The sequence below is a fragment of the Mesoplodon densirostris genome, chromosome 1 (assembly GCF_025265405.1).
Source record: "Mesoplodon densirostris isolate mMesDen1 chromosome 1, mMesDen1 primary haplotype, whole genome shotgun sequence".
NCBI lineage: Eukaryota > Metazoa > Chordata > Mammalia > Artiodactyla > Ziphiidae > Mesoplodon > Mesoplodon densirostris.
Window position 1 is genome coordinate 10,037,464 of NC_082661.1, and position 16,952 is coordinate 10,054,415.

Genomic DNA, 16,952 nt, shown 5'->3' on the forward strand with positions numbered 1-16,952 from the left:
TCTTCAAATCTTTCCTTTGCTGCCATTGCTTGAGTAAACAAACAGTCTTTCTTTGGCTCAGGAATACTCCAGAGCTCTGGGTTTATTTTAAAGCAATTTTCAAACAGTTGCAGCAACTTTCCAGTCCTGGAAAATACACTTTATCAAGAGCTAAAGTGTTTCCTCATTAAAAAAGAAAATTTCCCCAGACCTTACCTCTTAAACCACTGCTTGCCGGTCATGCCATTAAAGAGATTTAATTAACATGGTTAGATCAGGCCCAGAGTGTCTTGCCAAGTCGCCCACTCTTGGAATGAGCTTCTTGGGAGCAGTGTGACTGCAGGTGAATGATGGGAAGTAGACCAAAGGTCATCCCCATGGCATTAGGAGTCGGATTTCAGAAACAACTGCCAGGCTGCCAAACATGGAGGATGAACACATGTTCTGTGCTAGGGCCGGTGGCCTGCCCACCCTCCCTGTCAAGGGAAGGCAAGTGCTTAGACCAGTTCGGCTAGATCATCCCAAACATTTCTTCACCTCCCTAGCTCTCCTCACAGGCGATTTGTCAGGCCAAGAAGGGGGAGGCTCCAAGGTGGAATTTTAGGCTTCCCCAAATGGAACGGGTTCTCATGTAACGAGGTATGATGTGGTAGGAAAAATGAACAAGCTTTGGAGTCAGGGAGAGCTGGGTTTGAAGCCCCACTCTTCCTTTAGAAGATGGAGAAAATAAGAGAATTGAGTTTGCACTGGGATTTGGATGACGCGGCCTCATGTTCAGGAAGGGCTGAGTCTAGGCTTTAGGTTGACACAGAAGATTTTAAAAGACATGGTATAAGATACTAACTTTAGGGGAAGCTGGGGGAGGAGTAGGGGAATTCTCTGGACTATCTTTGCAACTTTTCTGTAAATCTGAAAATATTCCCCAATAAAAGCTTTAATTAGAATAAAAGAGTCATGGTTCCTACCCTCATGGAACTTACAGTTTAGTGAATGAATGAGAGATAACTTCAATAAACGATATCTACCTTCCCTTACTCAAAAGCATCGGCATTGAAAGTGGTAGGAATTATCCTCAAAGGACCCAGGAACCTCAAAGATGCCAGAGTTGACTTGTTCTGACATCTGGAGTTTGTGGGGAAAGGAAAACCTTTGAGACTTCAAAACCACGGCTTAATATTAATGTCCTGCATGTATTTAATATTTTAGAAGCAATATGGTTTAAAGAGGGCTGGATAAGTTCAGAAAACCCAAATCATTTCACCTTTTGCAGCCTATTTCTTTTTTCTTTCTTCCTTTTTTTTGTTTTTGTTTTTGTTTTCTTTTGGCCGCGCCTCGCAGCTTGCGGGATCTCAGTTCCCTGACCAGGGATTGAACCCAGACCACAGCCGTGAAAGCGCCAAGTACCAACCACTGGACTGCCAGGGAATTCCCTGGAGCCTATTTCTTTGTCTATATTTCTTTGTCTATAAAATGATGGGAAGTAGACCAAAGGGCATCCCCATGGCATCCCCATCCCCAACCCCTGGCCTGCCTGCCTCAGTGGGCGATAAGAGCAATTTGTCAATATGGCAAAAAACTGTCCAAATGGAGCAGTCTCTATTCAGAGTAAGGGTTGTCAGGATGGCCTGTAACATCCTGTGATTTCTTTTACTTGATTGCTCTTGAAATGCAGATATAAACCTTATTTTTTGCTCCTCTAGAATTTTTCTACAACTATTCATTTTCATGCTAAAGCAGCATAAGGCTTGATTCAAGAATAAGGGTGCAGGAAGAGGGAGGGGATAAAGGGATATATGTATACGTATAGCTGATTCACTTTGTTATACGGCAGAAACTAACACAGCATTGTAAAGCAATTATACTCCAATAAAGATGTTATAAAAAAGAAAAAGAATAAGGGTGCAGGAAGCTAGGTGTAGTGGTTCAAAGCCAAGTTTTAGTGTTTATTCAGCCATAAGCCTTCTAGTATCATATATGGAAAATGGGGGATCATATTTGCAAGGTTGATTTGAAGGTTAAATAAAATAATACGTGTGAAGCACAAAGCATAAGGCTAGATCATAGTGGACACTCACATATTCTAGTTATTATGATTATAGAGAAGAAACCAATTCAAAACTCATTAACCAAGAGCCCCAGTGCCCATCTCAGCTTAAAGCTAAAATAGTTAATCAGATTCTTCAGAAGATGCGTCTGGCGAGACATGGAGCCATGCAGTTCACAAACTTTGATAATCACTCCAGCGAAAATTAGCATCAACCCTCTGGGCTGCGCCATCAGACGTCATAATAAAGGAGCTCTCCCCACTGTTATCAGCATTGAGTTCATGCTGTTTAATTGTCTTTGTTCAATTTCTTTCTCATTAAACACAGTTAAATCATCCCAGGTGCCCACCTACTGCCTGTAGAATATTAGAGGATGCTGTTTCTGCCGGCGCTGGTCTAAGGCTGTCGTAATGCTGAGTTCCTTGGGTTCCTCAGGAAATAGAGAAACTACCTCCAAGCTGAACTTGGGACCCCAAGCATTTGTAGATTTAAACAACTTATGCACATATTTAGGGGACGTTTATCTAGAAGCAAAATGACATCACACAGTGCCTAAGGTTTTCTACAGACCTCAGCCTGCAGAAACATGTCCCGGGACGGCTCACACGAACAGATTCTCCTGTCCTCTGTCCCTTGGATGTCAGAGAAGTCCACAGTCTGAAACCACAGTGCTGAGGTCGCCTTCAGGAGCGAACCTCAGGCCCAGCTGCCTCTGTAACACTGAGCTGGAACCAGAAAGACCTGCTCTGATGAGGTCCGGGCTGGAGGGGGCGCCGCGCCCAGTGACCTGCCCTCAGTCGTCCTGATCCCTCTGGTTTCCTGCTCACCCTTCAGCTCCACCAAAGCGCCTTCTCGGGCACCCAGTGCCACGTCAGGTGTCTTTGCATCTGTCTTCTTGCTTCACAGCATTGACCACACTTTCAATAGTTGAAAATCCTTCCCCCACGCCCCCCTCCCCCGGGACTCAAACTACAGAAATGTCAAGACAATGGAATTGCTTTAAAAGAGTTTTTTTAATGATCGTGTATTTTAAAGTCAGGCCATTATAGTAATAGGATTGACTGTCTTTCTTTCCCTCTCCACACTGTCAGAGCCGTAAACGGGTATCATGGCAACCCAATGGCCAAGGGGAAGTTCAGATGTGGTAAAGCAGCCACCAAAGGATGGGTGTTGCCCTTGTGCTCTGGAATCCATGTGCTCAGAGCTCAGGTGCCCTCTGGAGGGCTACTCAGAACCGAGCACTCAGGCAAGAACACTGAACCACTGTCATGCCCGCTTTCAGGATGGGGATGTGGGCTGACATGGCCCTTATTTCACCATAAATCCTTCCATGCAAGTCATGATGCATGAAACCCCAGAAAGGGTTCATGAAACCTCTCATTACTATGTCACCTCCACCTCTGTTCCAAAGAGGACACACAAGCTAGGACCCTGACACTCCCGGAGGCAGCTCAGGCTCCCCTTGGCTCAATGCTAGTCCACTGACCTCTCACTGGACTGTGCCCTCCTATGCCCAAGCCAGTCACCCTCCACAGCCTTGGTTACACATAGGACTTTCTTCTCATTTGCAGCCAACATATCTGATGCCTTCAGGAAGAGAAGTCACCAGGGAGGAAAGGCCTGGGGCTTGGCTGTGAGTCACAGCTGTGCATTCTAGTAACTGAGGCTGCTCTGTGCTCCCTGAGAGCAGCCTGCCTGCCAGGAGACCTCAGTGAGTGAGTCAGTGGAAGGAAGCAGCAGGAGTAACGAGTAGGACCCAGCATGCAGCAACAAGCCTGCAGGAGGGGGTGGGTCTGAGGTCAAAAGGCCTCAGTCGCTAAGGAACCTTCAATAAGTGGATGGAGTTGGTCCAGCCTGCGTGTGTGCATTTCCCCCTCAATGACTCCTCTTCCCTTGGCAATACAGACAAGAAACCAAGGCCACACTACTAAATTTCAGAGTTTAGAGTTTGTGCTGATGAAAGTAGAAATAACTGTGACTTGTCAGCAGGATCCAGATATAGGACGATTGTGATGTTATTAAACTTGACTTCTTAAGGTAAAATTGGTCATTAATTAATTCGACAAATCAGTTGCTGCCAAAAAATTTCAAAAGCAAAAATCATTAAGTTAATTTGCTGGCCCACTGCCAGGAGACTATGAAGAGAGGTCCTACCATGCCTCATACCCTGGCTTCAGGGTCCAGTCTCCCCAAGTACCTGTTATCCCCCCAACTTCCATGCTTAGTACACCCCCTTCCTCATCTGACCTCATTTCCACCCCTGCACACATGCACCCCTTTCTCTGCACCCTTATCAGCCATCAGAAGGGAGCTCTCTCAACTCCTCTCCCTCCCCCCTCTCGATTCTGAGGTGTATCAGCTTCTGTCTTCCCTCCCCCAGTCCACAGTGGTGGAAATGTCTCTCCTCTAAGCCTACCTCTGCTCCAATGCCATTCCCTCGCAAACGTTCAAGGTCAGCCTTCCTTCAGTTGACCCTTCTCTCATCCGTCTTCCAATGATTCCCTGCCTCTCTCCCTCAAGCCCATCACCACGCAGGCGTCTAGTATCTTCAGTCTTTAATTAAAGCTTCCATGCAACTCTCTCCACTAGCTACTGTCCCAATATTCTGCTCCCTTTCTTAGGAAAACTTCTTGGATGATGTACACACCTCTCTCTACTTCCTTATCTCCATTTCCCTCATCACCCCTTCCCCATACAACCTGCGTCACTGTTATTCCACCGCAACTGTGCTTGTCAGGGGCCTGCAGGGCAATGAAGTTTTTCCTGGTCACCAAAGGCTGCCATATTGTCAAATCGATGGACAGGTGTCTGCTCCTTATTTCCCAGGAGCATCTGATGCCACTGTACACTCTCTTTCTTGATACTCTCATGATCTCTTAGGTCCCTCATTTTCCCTTGTCTTCAGCCAGCTCCAACTCCTTCAAAGATTTTCCCACACTTCCCCCTGGGCTTATGTCTAAATGTTGGAGCATCTCAGGAATTAGACCTGGGTCCCCTTGTCCAACTCTCTTACTCTCTCCCAGGTGGTCTCATCCAGTCACATGGGTTTAAATACCTGTGCTGATGACTCACATATACATCTCAAGTCCCATCTGTTGTGTATCTAAATACCTATTAGATCTCTTCATTGCAGCTCCCAATAGGCATTCAGATTTTAGGACCAAACCAGAACCTTTGATTCTCTCCCTTCCCCCTAAATTCTCCCCTCCTCCAATCCTCCCCATCTCAGGAAATGACATTCCCATCTACTCAATGGCTCAGGCCCAACACCTAGGGTTCATTCTTGAGTCTGCTCTTTTCCCTACCACCAAATTCCATCCATCACTAAGCCTCTTCTCTCTGCCTTCAAAATATATCCCCAGTCCAGGAACCCCCTTCCCTGTCACCTCATTCCAAGCCCTAATCGTCTATCTTTTGACTTCTAAATAGTATCTTAACTAATGTCCCTCCACTACTTCTGCCCTCTGCCCCCTAAAGACCGTTCTCGACAAAGCAATCACAACCCTCTCAGTTCATATCATTCCTCTGCTGAACACTCTCTGGAGTAGTTTCTCAGAGTAATCTGAGAAGCTGGCTTCTGGGCTATAGTCCTCCATTTGGCTCAAATAAAACTCTTTTCTATTCTTATTATTGATTGTTTTGATTCTTTTCATCAACAGCACCAAGTAGACCTTCTGGCAGCCACCGCTGGGGTGGAGCCGCTCTTTCCTTAAGGCGAGGAACACATTGTGGGTGACTAACACTCCTCTTCCTCCTGGGCGTGCCAGGATTTCACAGCAAGTCACATTTTATGGCCTCACCCTGACCACACCCACAGCACACACCAATCTTGACGTTGTCTCCAGGAAACACCTCCGTGAAAGGGATGCATAGCTCCCAATTTGCCCTGCTCTCCAGCCAACAGCAAACACTTTGAGCAGGGCTAAAACTAGGGGACTCAGCCAGCTGCATTACGCACAACGACCCTGGCGGTGCTTGGGAAATCAATCTTCCTTACAACAGATCGGTTTTGCCCACTGGTGGCGACGGGGTGGGGGGTGGGGCTGCCATCCCATGCTCAGCTTCCGTCCAGGACAAAGGAAATCAAAGTAGAAATGTTTGGAAAGGTAAGTATTAGCAGCTGCGTTACCTTGAGAACATAAGCCTTCTTCAGCATCTCAAAGCATATCAAACGAGTCAGGTCTTGGGTAGACACATCAAAATGTTAGTTTAAAAATCCAAACATATATTGCAGATGTCTACTGTGTTTTATCGCTTATTTGAGGTGGGTGGGAGGGGGCGATGGGAGAAGGAGGAAGAGGAGAAAAACTAAAAATGCAAACGAACACAGCACACGCCAAAAGCCTGCAACCAACCATCTAGAAGGTAGGAAGGGGGCTGACAGCAAGCCACGCAGAGCACGTCTCCCAGTACCTGCAGAGGTTCAGGGTTTGGAGGCCAAAGGATGATGTTTTTCAAGCCGGAGTCCTCTTGCTGAAAGCAAAGTGTCTGCTGTTAGGACAGGCCACGTGAACTGTATCCCCTGCCGAGGACCAGAGCGAGAGCCTAACCTGCTGGGGGTGCTCCTACCTCCCCCACGGCTACCCAGGGGAAATCAGACAACAGAGGGAGAGGGACCTGAAGCCCGAGGGTGTAAGAAGGAGGCAAGGGCCAGGACTCGGCAGGCTTGTCTCTCATCCTTTACACCAGTGACATGGCTGGTTCTCAACGCCTGGTCCTTAATCTGTGAACAGAGACCTGCACCTTTCCTTCCAAGAGTTCACTTGTAGGCAGGTTGCAGGCACCTCCAAGTGCATCTTCGCAGAGAAAAAGCTTCTGAGAGAGAGGGCTGGGAGTGTGGGTGGGATGGGGGAGGGGGTGGAGGCAGAGAAACTAGTTCGCAGGTGTCTGCAGTGATCCAGGTGTGGGGTCATAGGGTTGTGACAATGGGGGTGTGGAGGAAAAAAGCTGTAAGAAAAAACTTCATGGATTCATGGATATGTGCTACATTTTTGTCTTTTGAGAAAGTGCTCTAAAGCCATACTGATGGGACCGTCATCACCCAGGGCCCACCTTTCCCCTACAGGTATGGGGACGTGGCTCAGGCTGGCTAATCAAAGTGTCCCACATTTGGGGACACAGAGATTGATTCAAGAGAGGGCACATGACAGATCAGGGCCCATCAGATTCCTGTGGGGCTGGGGGCACCTCCCTACAGACTAGGGCATCATGGAGGAAAGCAGAGCAAGATCCGGGGAGGAGAGATCTCCAGCGTCATCTTTTGACCCTTCGGACTCAGTAACTTACTACAGCTAAACCCTCTCCGCGGACTACTCAATTCTTTTTTTTTTTTTTTTTTTTTTGCGGTACGCGGGCCTCTCACTGTTGTGGCCTCTCCCGTTGCGGAGCACAGGCTCCCGACATGCAGGCTCAGCGGCCACGGCTCACGGGCCCAGCCGCTCTGTGGCATGTGGGATCTTCCCGGACCGGGGCACGAACCCGTGTCCCCTTCATTGGCAGGTGGACTCTCAACCACTGCGCCACCAGGGAAGCCGGCGGACTACTCAATTCGATAAACCAGACGAGCCCCTTCTGTGCTTGTGGCCATTGGAGATGGGCTTCTGTCTCTCACAACTGAAAACAGTCCTGATTAAACAGAAATTTGGAAAGCTAAACAGCCAGTCCATTAATCAATCAATCATAGAGTGATTTATTAAATATGGAGAATAGGAATGGGTGGAGTTAGAGGTGACCCCCAGGTTTCTGTCTTGAATGGTAGGATAGGGCATGGTACCCAAGAGGGGGAATACAGAAGGGGAGGATCAGTTGAGCTCAGGTTTGAAGAGCTCAGGGTGACTGCGGGTCATCCAGGCAGAGATATCCAGGAGACAGTGGAAAGACAGGTTTGGAGCCTCAGCCCCGTGGGGGACCCTGAGTCCTACAGCCAAAGGTACTTGTGCTTCATTTCCATTTGTTTCTCCAAGGAAGGCAAACCTTGTTCTGATTCTGGAATCCTAAAGGCACCCCCGTGATGCCCCACTGGGTCATGTTTGGCTGAGGTTGGAGATGTGAAAAATTGTGGTGCCAGGAAAACCTCCTGTCTGCTCCAGGAGTCTGAGGGGGGTGGTGCTGGGGAGGGAGGCTAGGGTTGGGAGCTGGCAGGAGATGAGAAATGGGTGTAAGGTATAGTAGGAGGAGAATTTTTAAATCTTTAAGTACTTTTACCTTTCTAATCAATAAAGATCTGAGACACTAAAATATCCATTGCTTGAAAGGATATAGTGAGATGGGCTCCCATATCCTGCTGAGAGACATATAAATTGTCATCACCTTTCTGGAATGCATTTCGTATATAGATATAACTATAGATATAGATATATAGCAAGAGCCTTTCAAAAATACTTACCCTCTATTTGATGTGCCAATTCCATTTCTGTGCAACTATCCTAAATAAACGGGCCTTCAATTCTGGACAGTGCAGTTTAGTATAGGTAATGGAGAGAAAATATAACCTACTTTATTGTCTGTATTCAGGTAGGAGTTCTCCACTTAGGGAAGATACAAAAAGCACTAACTATAAAAAGAAAAACTGATATATTGTACCTGGTAGAAACTTTTCTGTAAAAGACCCTGTTAAGAGGGTGAAAAGACAAGCTACCAATGGGAGAAAATACTTGCAGACCACAATTTGACAAAGGATTAGTATCTAGACTATATAAAAATTCTCAAGATCAACAGTAAGAAAAATCCAGTTAGAAAATGAGCAAAAGACACACATAGATATTTCACCAAAGTGAATATACGGATGGCAATAAGCATGTGAAAGATGTTCAGCATCATCAATCATCAGGGAAATGCAAACTAAAACCATAATGAGATCTCACAACACACACATCAGAATGGCAACACCAAATAGTGACAGTACCAAATGATGGCCAGATGCAGAGAAGCTGGATCCCTCAGACATGCTGGTGGGAATGTAAAATGGTACAGGGGTTCTAGCAAACAGTTTGGCAGTTCCTTATAAAGCTACACGTGCAACTACCATATGATCCAGCAACAGCACTCTTGGGCTTTATGTCAGAGAAACGAAAACTTATGTTCACAAAAAAACCTGTACACAAATGTCCATAACAGTTTTATTTGTAATAGCCCCAAACTGGAAACAACCCAGATGTCCTTCACTAAGTGAATGGTTCAATGAACTGTAGGACATCTATGCCACGGAACACTACTCAGCAATAGAAAAGAATGAACTATTGACACATGCAACAATCTGGATGAATCTCGAGGAAATCATGCTGAGTGAGAAAAGCCAATTCCAGAAGGTCACCTACTGTGTGATGGCATTTATATAACATGGTATAACATTCTCTATCTCATCTCTATGGAGATAGAGAACGAATTAGAAATTGCCAGGTTAGGAACAGGGCACCGGAGGGAGTTGGGTGTGGCTATAAGGGCAACAAAAGGAACACTGTCTCTGGAAATGTTCTGTATCTTGACTGTGTCAATGTCAGTATGTGGGTTGTGATTTTGTACTCTAGTTTTGCAAAATGTTTCCCCTGGGGGAAACTAGGTAAAGGGTACGTGGGATCTCTCTGTATTATTTCTTCCAACAACATGCCAATCTAACCATTATCTCAACATAAAAAGTTTAATTTTAAAAACCTTAAGGTTTTTGGGGAAAAAATGCGTTTCTGAATTCTCTTGAAGAAATGGAAAGGTCTTGTAACACTGGACCCACACTTCTACTTGGCAACCATCAGCTGGTGTTGATGGTGGCTGCTTCCTTTAGACAGTAGGACAGGACCCCTCTGTGTCCCTACACTTTCCCACCCAGTTGTTTAACACAATTACTGTTTCTTGTCTGCCCTTAAAGATTGGAGTTTGCCATCTTTTCTTTAGGTGATTCCTGTTTTCCTGAGGAAAAGAAGATTTGGGGGAAGAAAAAAGCAGAGGGAAAAGGAATTGCCTTAGGCTGGTTTTAGGTCGAATTTTCTCATTCAAAGAACTCAATATCATTAATCCAAAATTTCCACTGTGTGTCAGATCAATGGGAAAGTGTTTCCCTAATTTTGTTCACCAGCGCATTGAATTACAACTCTCAAACTTAAAATGGACAACTATAAAATTTGAATTTATTTGAATATCCCAGTATTACACACAATCAAGCAAAGCCTATTCCTCAATTGTGAAAACCTTACCTAACATGGAAATGATAGTTCACATTAAATCTGCTCAACATTTATAGATTTTTAAAACCACTTTTTCAGGCCCATGACTTTTTTGGGGGGGAAGGGTATGTATCCATGTAGGTAAGTAGATGGAGTGGGGGGCACAATCCAGGAAAAATGCACCAAACTCTCATATGTCAATTTCAAAAGCATAGGACAAGAATTAAAACTAGTTTTTATATAGTTTATAAAATTAGGGGGCTTCCCTGGTGGTGCAGTGTTTAAGAATCCGCCTGCCAATGCGGGGGACACGGGTTCGAGCCCTGGTCCAGGAAGATCCCACATGCTGCGGGGCAACTAAGCCTGTGCGCCACAACTACTGAAGCCCACGTGCCTAGAGCCCGTGCTCTGCAACAAGAGAAGCCACTACAATGAGAAGCCGAGGCACCGCAGCGAAGAGTCGCCCCTGCTCACTGCAACTAGAGAAAGCCTGCGCGCAGCAACAAAGACCCAACACAGCCAAAAATAAAATTAAAAAAAAAAAATTAGGGCTAGACTTAATATAAGAATTCTGAAAATGGAATGGAAAATGCCTACATGGATATGAATATGGCCACATGTATCTAGCCACAATCTGAGTTCTATTTCACTCCTTTCTGGGCAGAGAGGAGATGCTGAAAAAAAAGTCTAGTCAATGTCACTCAAGAGACCCGTGTAGGTCAAGGGGAAGCCCCGTGACACCCACCTTGTTGCCCGAGGTGCTGTTCTCGTTGCCCATGGTGATTCAGGGTGCCCAGCGTCCCTTCAGATTTGATCAGTGGTGCCTGGAAGAAACAAAAGGGTATATACATCTGTAAAATTGAAGAAGATCTGAGGATTTTTCCGCCTGCTCATTTCCCCAAACTCAAAAGCCAGATGATGGGAAGTGTTTACCTCTGCAGTCACAACATGGAAAATTGCTTTTGAAGGGTTTTCCTTTGCGACGTGCCACCCAGCAGTACAGGCTGGTGTTTTATTCCCAGCCTTTATTCCCTCGGGTTGGCAGACACTTCTGTAAGACGAGTTTGTTGCTGAGCCTCTGACCTAACGCCAATGTGCACGTATATGCATACCTACAAACGGAGTGACAAAAGGGGCCCGTTTGCCAAGGACAGCTTGAGGAGCACTGCTGTTGGAGTGTTTTCTGTTTCTAATTGTGTTCGATTTGGAAATCCAGAGCGTGGCTGGCTTCCCACTGTCGAGGACAGCAGAGCTGGGTGTCCAGTGTTAGGAGGCGTGAAATCCACTGCTCTTCACAAACATGTGGTTTTCATATTTTTTTTCTCTAAACACTTGTTTCATCAAATCTGTTTCACTTCTGCACATATTTCGATGAAGGCAGCATGTTTTTCTTGCTGAGGAAAATGTTTAGCTGTAGCCAGACAAGGAATACATAATCATGTAAAGGGGCTTGCTATCTGGACATCCAGAGTCATTTCATTGGGCTTACTTAGTGACGTTGTTGATTAATCGTCATCATAATGAGGATGCTTCCCACACAGCCCACAGAGGAACCCAAGACATCTGCTGACATCGCCAAGAGAGTTCCACAAGACCCCATAGCATAGCAGGATCAGGACTATTTGTTCACTTGTTCTAGGTGGAGAAACTAAGTTACAGAAATCTTTTAAAATCACAGACTTTTCAGGGACTTCCCTGGCAGTCCAGGGGTTAAGACTCTACACTTCCAATGTAGGGGGCACAGGTTCCATCCCTGGTCGGGGAACTAATGTTCCTGCATGCCGCACAGTGTGGCCAAAAAATAAAATAAATAAATAAAATAATAGACTTTTCGATACATGCACCCCTATGTTCATAGCAGCGCTATTCACAATAGCCAAGACATGGAAGCTACCTAAATGTCAATCGACAGATGAATGGATAAAGAAGATGCAATACATATACACAAAGGAGTACTACTCAGCCATAAAAAAGAACAAAATAATGCCATGTGCAGCAACATGGCTGCAACTAGAGATTACCATACTAAGTGAAGTAAGCCAGAAAAAGACAAATACCATATGATATCACTTATATGTGGAATCTAAAATATGCCACAGATGAACCCATCTATGAAACAGACACAGAATCATGGACATAGAGAACAGACTGGTGGTTGCCAAGGGGGAGGGGGTTGGGGGAGGGATGGAGTGGGAGGATGAGGTGAGCAGATATAAGCTATTATATATAGAGTGGATAAACAACAAGGCCCTGCTGTATAGCACAGAGAACTATATTCAGTATCCTATGATAAACCGTAATGGAAAAGCATATTGTAATAAAGAATATATATATATATATATATATATATATATATATATCTATATCTGTATAACTGAAGCACTTTGCTGTACAGCAGTAATTACCACAACATTGTAAGTCAACTATACTTCAATAAATAAATAAATAACTAAAATAAATTACAGACTTTTCGAGCTGGAGCCTTAGAGATTACCAGTCTAAACTGGTGGGGAAACTGAGGCTGCAGAGAAGGCCAGGGACTTGCCAAAGACCCAGTTTTGGGGAGGCCAGAGTTGGAAACAGAAACCAGTCTCCTGCCTTCTGATTCAAGATTTCTTCCCAGCAGGATGGCTGTCATCATAGCATTTCCTCAGAAAATTTCAGTGATGGACTTAAAATAAAATGTGTCCATTGATTTGCTTAGCCATTCAACCAAAATTGAGTGAGTAGCTACCATGTACTATGTGTAATCAACAGTCACGGGAAAATAAAATATAAGTATTTTGAACGGGCCTAATTAAAATGCCCCCAAACTGAGAAAATTATGAGTGATGTCACTGTAGTGATCAATTCTCTCCCTCCTAACCCTTTAATCAAAAAGTTGCAAAGCTTTTGCACAGCAAAGGAAACCATAAACAAGACCAAAAGACAACCCTCAGAATGGGAGAAAATATTTGCAAATGAAGCAACGGACAAAGGATTAATCTCCAAAATTTATAAGCAGCTCATGCAGCTCAATAACAAAAAAACTAACAACCCAATCCAAAAATGGGCAGAAGACCTAAATAGACATTTCTCCAAAGAAGATATACAGACTGCCAACAAACACATGAAAGGATGCTCAACATCTTTACTCATTAGAGAAATGCAAATCAAAACTACAATGAGATATAACCTCACACCAGTCAGAATGGTCACCATCAAAAACTCTAGAAACAATAAATGCTGGAGAGGGTGTGGAGAAAAGGGAACACTCTTGCACTGCTGGTGGGAATGTGAATTGGTACAGCCACTATGGAGAACGGTATGGAGGTTCCTTAAAAAACTACAAATAGAACTACCATATGACCCAGCAATCCCACTACTGGGCATATACCCTGAGAAAACCATAATTCAAAAAGAGTCATGTACCAAAATGTTCATTGCAGCCCTATTTACAATAGCCCGGAGATGGAAACAACCTAAGTGTCCATCATCGGATGAATGGATAAAGACGATGTGGCACATATATACAATGGAATATTACTCAGCCATAAAAAGAAACGAAATTGAGTTTGTAGTGAGGTGGATGGACCTAGAGTCTGTCATACAGAGTGAAGTAAGTCAGAAAGAGAAAGACAAATACTGTATGCTAACACATATATATGGAATTGAAGAAAAAAAAATGTCATGAAGAACCTAGGGGTAAGACAGGAATAAAGACACAGACCTACTAGAGAATGGACTTGAGGATATGGGGAGGGGGAAGGGTAAGCTGTGACAAAGCGAGAGAGGCATGGACATATATACACTACCAAATGTAAGGTAGATAGCTAGTGGGAAGCAGCCGCATAGCACAGGGAGATCAGCTCGGTGCTTTGTGACCTCCTGGAGGGGTGGGATAGGGAGGGTGGGAGGGAGGGAGACGCAAGAGGGAAGAGATATGGGAACATAGGTATATGTATAACTGATTCACTTTGTTATAAAGCAGAAACTAACACACCATTGTAAAACAATTATACTCCAATAAAGATGTAAAAAAAAAAAAAAGTTGCAATTGCTCAATACTTTCTGCCATTTGCTGTTTATAAGATGGCCAAAAAAAAAAAGGAATCATATACTCACTTACAGAATGTAAAAATTTTCATTTATTTAAAATCAATCACTTCAGTTTATTTTTTCTGTTCATTTGCAAAATTATGCCTCATTAGGAAGTAATGTTGAGTGTTGCAATCATTGTGCCCTTATCCATTATCATAACTTCCTCGTACCTGCCAGGCTGAACCACATGCAGCTGGATTTACACGTGATTCGATGCAACATTAATTTTTGAAACTCATTCACCAAATAAAATTCAATAATTTTCTTAAGAATCAGAACACCTGAACTAGATTTTTAAACTGTCTTTTAAAACTACTTCTGGCTCAGTGTAAATTTCAAAACCCCCGAGGGAAGGCCTGGCTGCATTCAAAACTCTCTCCTGGTGACCTTTAGAACTGCCCTCCTCGAGCTTCCCCAAGACCTGAGAGGAAGTACCGCTCTGTAGGACTCTGCCATCTACTTACAGTCAGGGACGGTCTGTGACTTTGGAGGCCGAGGCCCCTGGAAAGTCTGCGTGTCAGCAACTGGACTTTCTCCTCCACCATTCAGAAGCGAGCAAGGTCTAAGCAGAGGCCCAGACCCACCTCAACCAGCTGGGAAAACAGCCCAAACAGTCTCCACCCACGACGCTGACACAAACCAGCTGCACATCATACCTGGGCAGAGCCAGAGCAGAGCCGCAGTGAATACACAAACGTGCGATCAGCATTTCCCAGCCCATTGAGGCCAGGGCCTTTCATGCAGAGGATTTTCCTGTTAGTACATTCGCAGGGCTCCTTTCAGAAAAGGCTTATCCAAACTAAAACTGGCCCCTGTGATCTGATTGGCCACACCTAGGGGAGCAGGACTGTTCTGCTCCCGGAGCAGGGGTGCCATGAGTCACTCGCTTGCCCTCATGCTTTAGAGCAGGAGACAAACCTTTCTTTCTAGAGAGGAGGAAAATGCTCCAAGGGCTTCCTGTTTGCACCTGGGAAAATTCTGCCGTAAATAATATGGAAAGGCAAAGAAAACTTGTGGAAACATGATGACGCAGCAGTCTGGCACCTGTTGATGGTGTGGTGTGCGCAGAATGTACTTACCCAGGCGTGGCTTGAGTTTCAGCAAGTGAAGTTGTAAAAAGCAGCAGGCTTGCCCAGGTCGCTGGTAGGCAGACCTGCCCATCCAGGGTGGAGGAGGCCCTGCAGCTCTCAGGTGGGACTGAAGAAAGGCAGCCACCAAAGACCCTTCTGTTCAGCAGCCTCCTTCCTCTCTGGTTTCCAGTCATTAACAATTAGCCACTCTTTTGCATGAATGCAGTCAATTTCAATATATATACATATATTTTTTGTAGTGGCAGAGACTTTCATTCATTCTGCAGAAGCTCCTTACACCTGCCACACGCTGCAGCCCTCCAGGGAAAAAAGTTAGTACTTCATCAAAGGTTTCTTGGAGACCAGATGTCCTACCAAGCTCACAGGAGTGTCAGGGGCTCCTTGGAGGGGAAAGTTGGATGTGGAGGGGGATCTCAGTGCTCCACTTCTAGTTCAAACAGAGCAGATGTGTGTATGTTTCGGCAGACAATGGATAAGCAAATTGTGATCTATCCATACAATGGAATATTATTCAGCCATAAAAAGGAGTGGGATTCTGAGACATACTACAACTTGGATGAACCTTGAAACTATGTTAAGTGAAAGAAGCCAGACACAAAAGGTCACATACTGTGTGATTCTATTGACATGAAATGTCCAGAATAGGTAAATCCAGAGAGACAGATACCAGTATTGTGAATGTATCAAATGCCACTTAATTACTCACTTTAAAATGGTTAATTTTGTGTTATGTGAGTTTCAACTCAATTTTTTAAAGTGAGTATGTTTTATATCTTGAGATTCTGCATAAGATATTGTTCAAAAAAATAAATCTACTGGGGGGGGAAAAGCTTGAAAATGACTGCTTTTGTGTTTATTAACACCAGATTTCCATAAAACTGAGGATTAAAGGGATAAGAAACAAGAACCTTTGCCTACCCTCGCCCCCTCCCTCCCCCCATCACAAAATCAAAAGAGAATTTTTCTAGGGAAGAGAATCTTTTTTTTTTTTTTTTTTTTGCATTACGCGGGCCTCTCACTGCTGTGGCCTCTCCCACTGCGGAGCACAGGCTCTGGACGCGCAGGCCCAGCGGCCATGGCTCATGGGCCTAGCTGCTCCACGGCATGTGGGATCTTCCCGGACCAGGGCACGAACCCGTGTCCCCTGCATTGGCAGGTGGACTCTCAACCACTGCGCCACCAGGGAAGCCCGGGAAGAGAATCTTTTCAAGCAAAATATCTTGGATGAGCCAGTTGGGAATGAAGAAAGGTCCCAAGCAAGTGTTCAACGGGTGAGCAAACATAGCAAAAAGCCCGGACAAAGAGAACGAGAGACTCGGGGGCTCACTCCTGAGGAGAGAGGCGAAGGAGGGAGAGAGGATGGCCAACCACAACGGCAGAGTCCCGTAAGGGTAAGGACTTTGAAGGCGGGGAATGTTCAGTGTTCAGTTTTCGGTTGTGTACATTTCAGCAGTGAAATGCCCTCCAGGGACTGCTCCCTCGGGCAGCTCTGCAGCCACACCTGTTGCTGCCACCACTGGCCCCTGGACCACCACTACCACGGCTGCTGGACACTGAGCATCGTCGCTGACACCTGTCTCGTCACTCACTGCCGTCCTGGA

General features: G+C 45.1%; 1 protein-coding gene across 1 annotated transcript in view; it reads right to left on the reverse strand.

Moving 5' to 3' along the window:
• TACC2 (transforming acidic coiled-coil containing protein 2) overlaps positions 1–10,958 on the reverse strand; it is a 181,545-nt gene extending 170,587 nt beyond the window's left edge. Inside the window, exons 1-2 of the mRNA XM_060098683.1 lie at positions 10,926–10,958; positions 6,438–6,497 (exon numbers count right to left, since the gene is read on the reverse strand). Coding sequence (XP_059954666.1) covers positions 6,438–6,497; positions 10,926–10,958 — 93 coding nt within the window. The remainder of the gene's footprint in view (positions 1–6,437; positions 6,498–10,925) is intronic.
• Between the last annotated feature and the right edge of the window lie 5,994 nt (positions 10,959–16,952).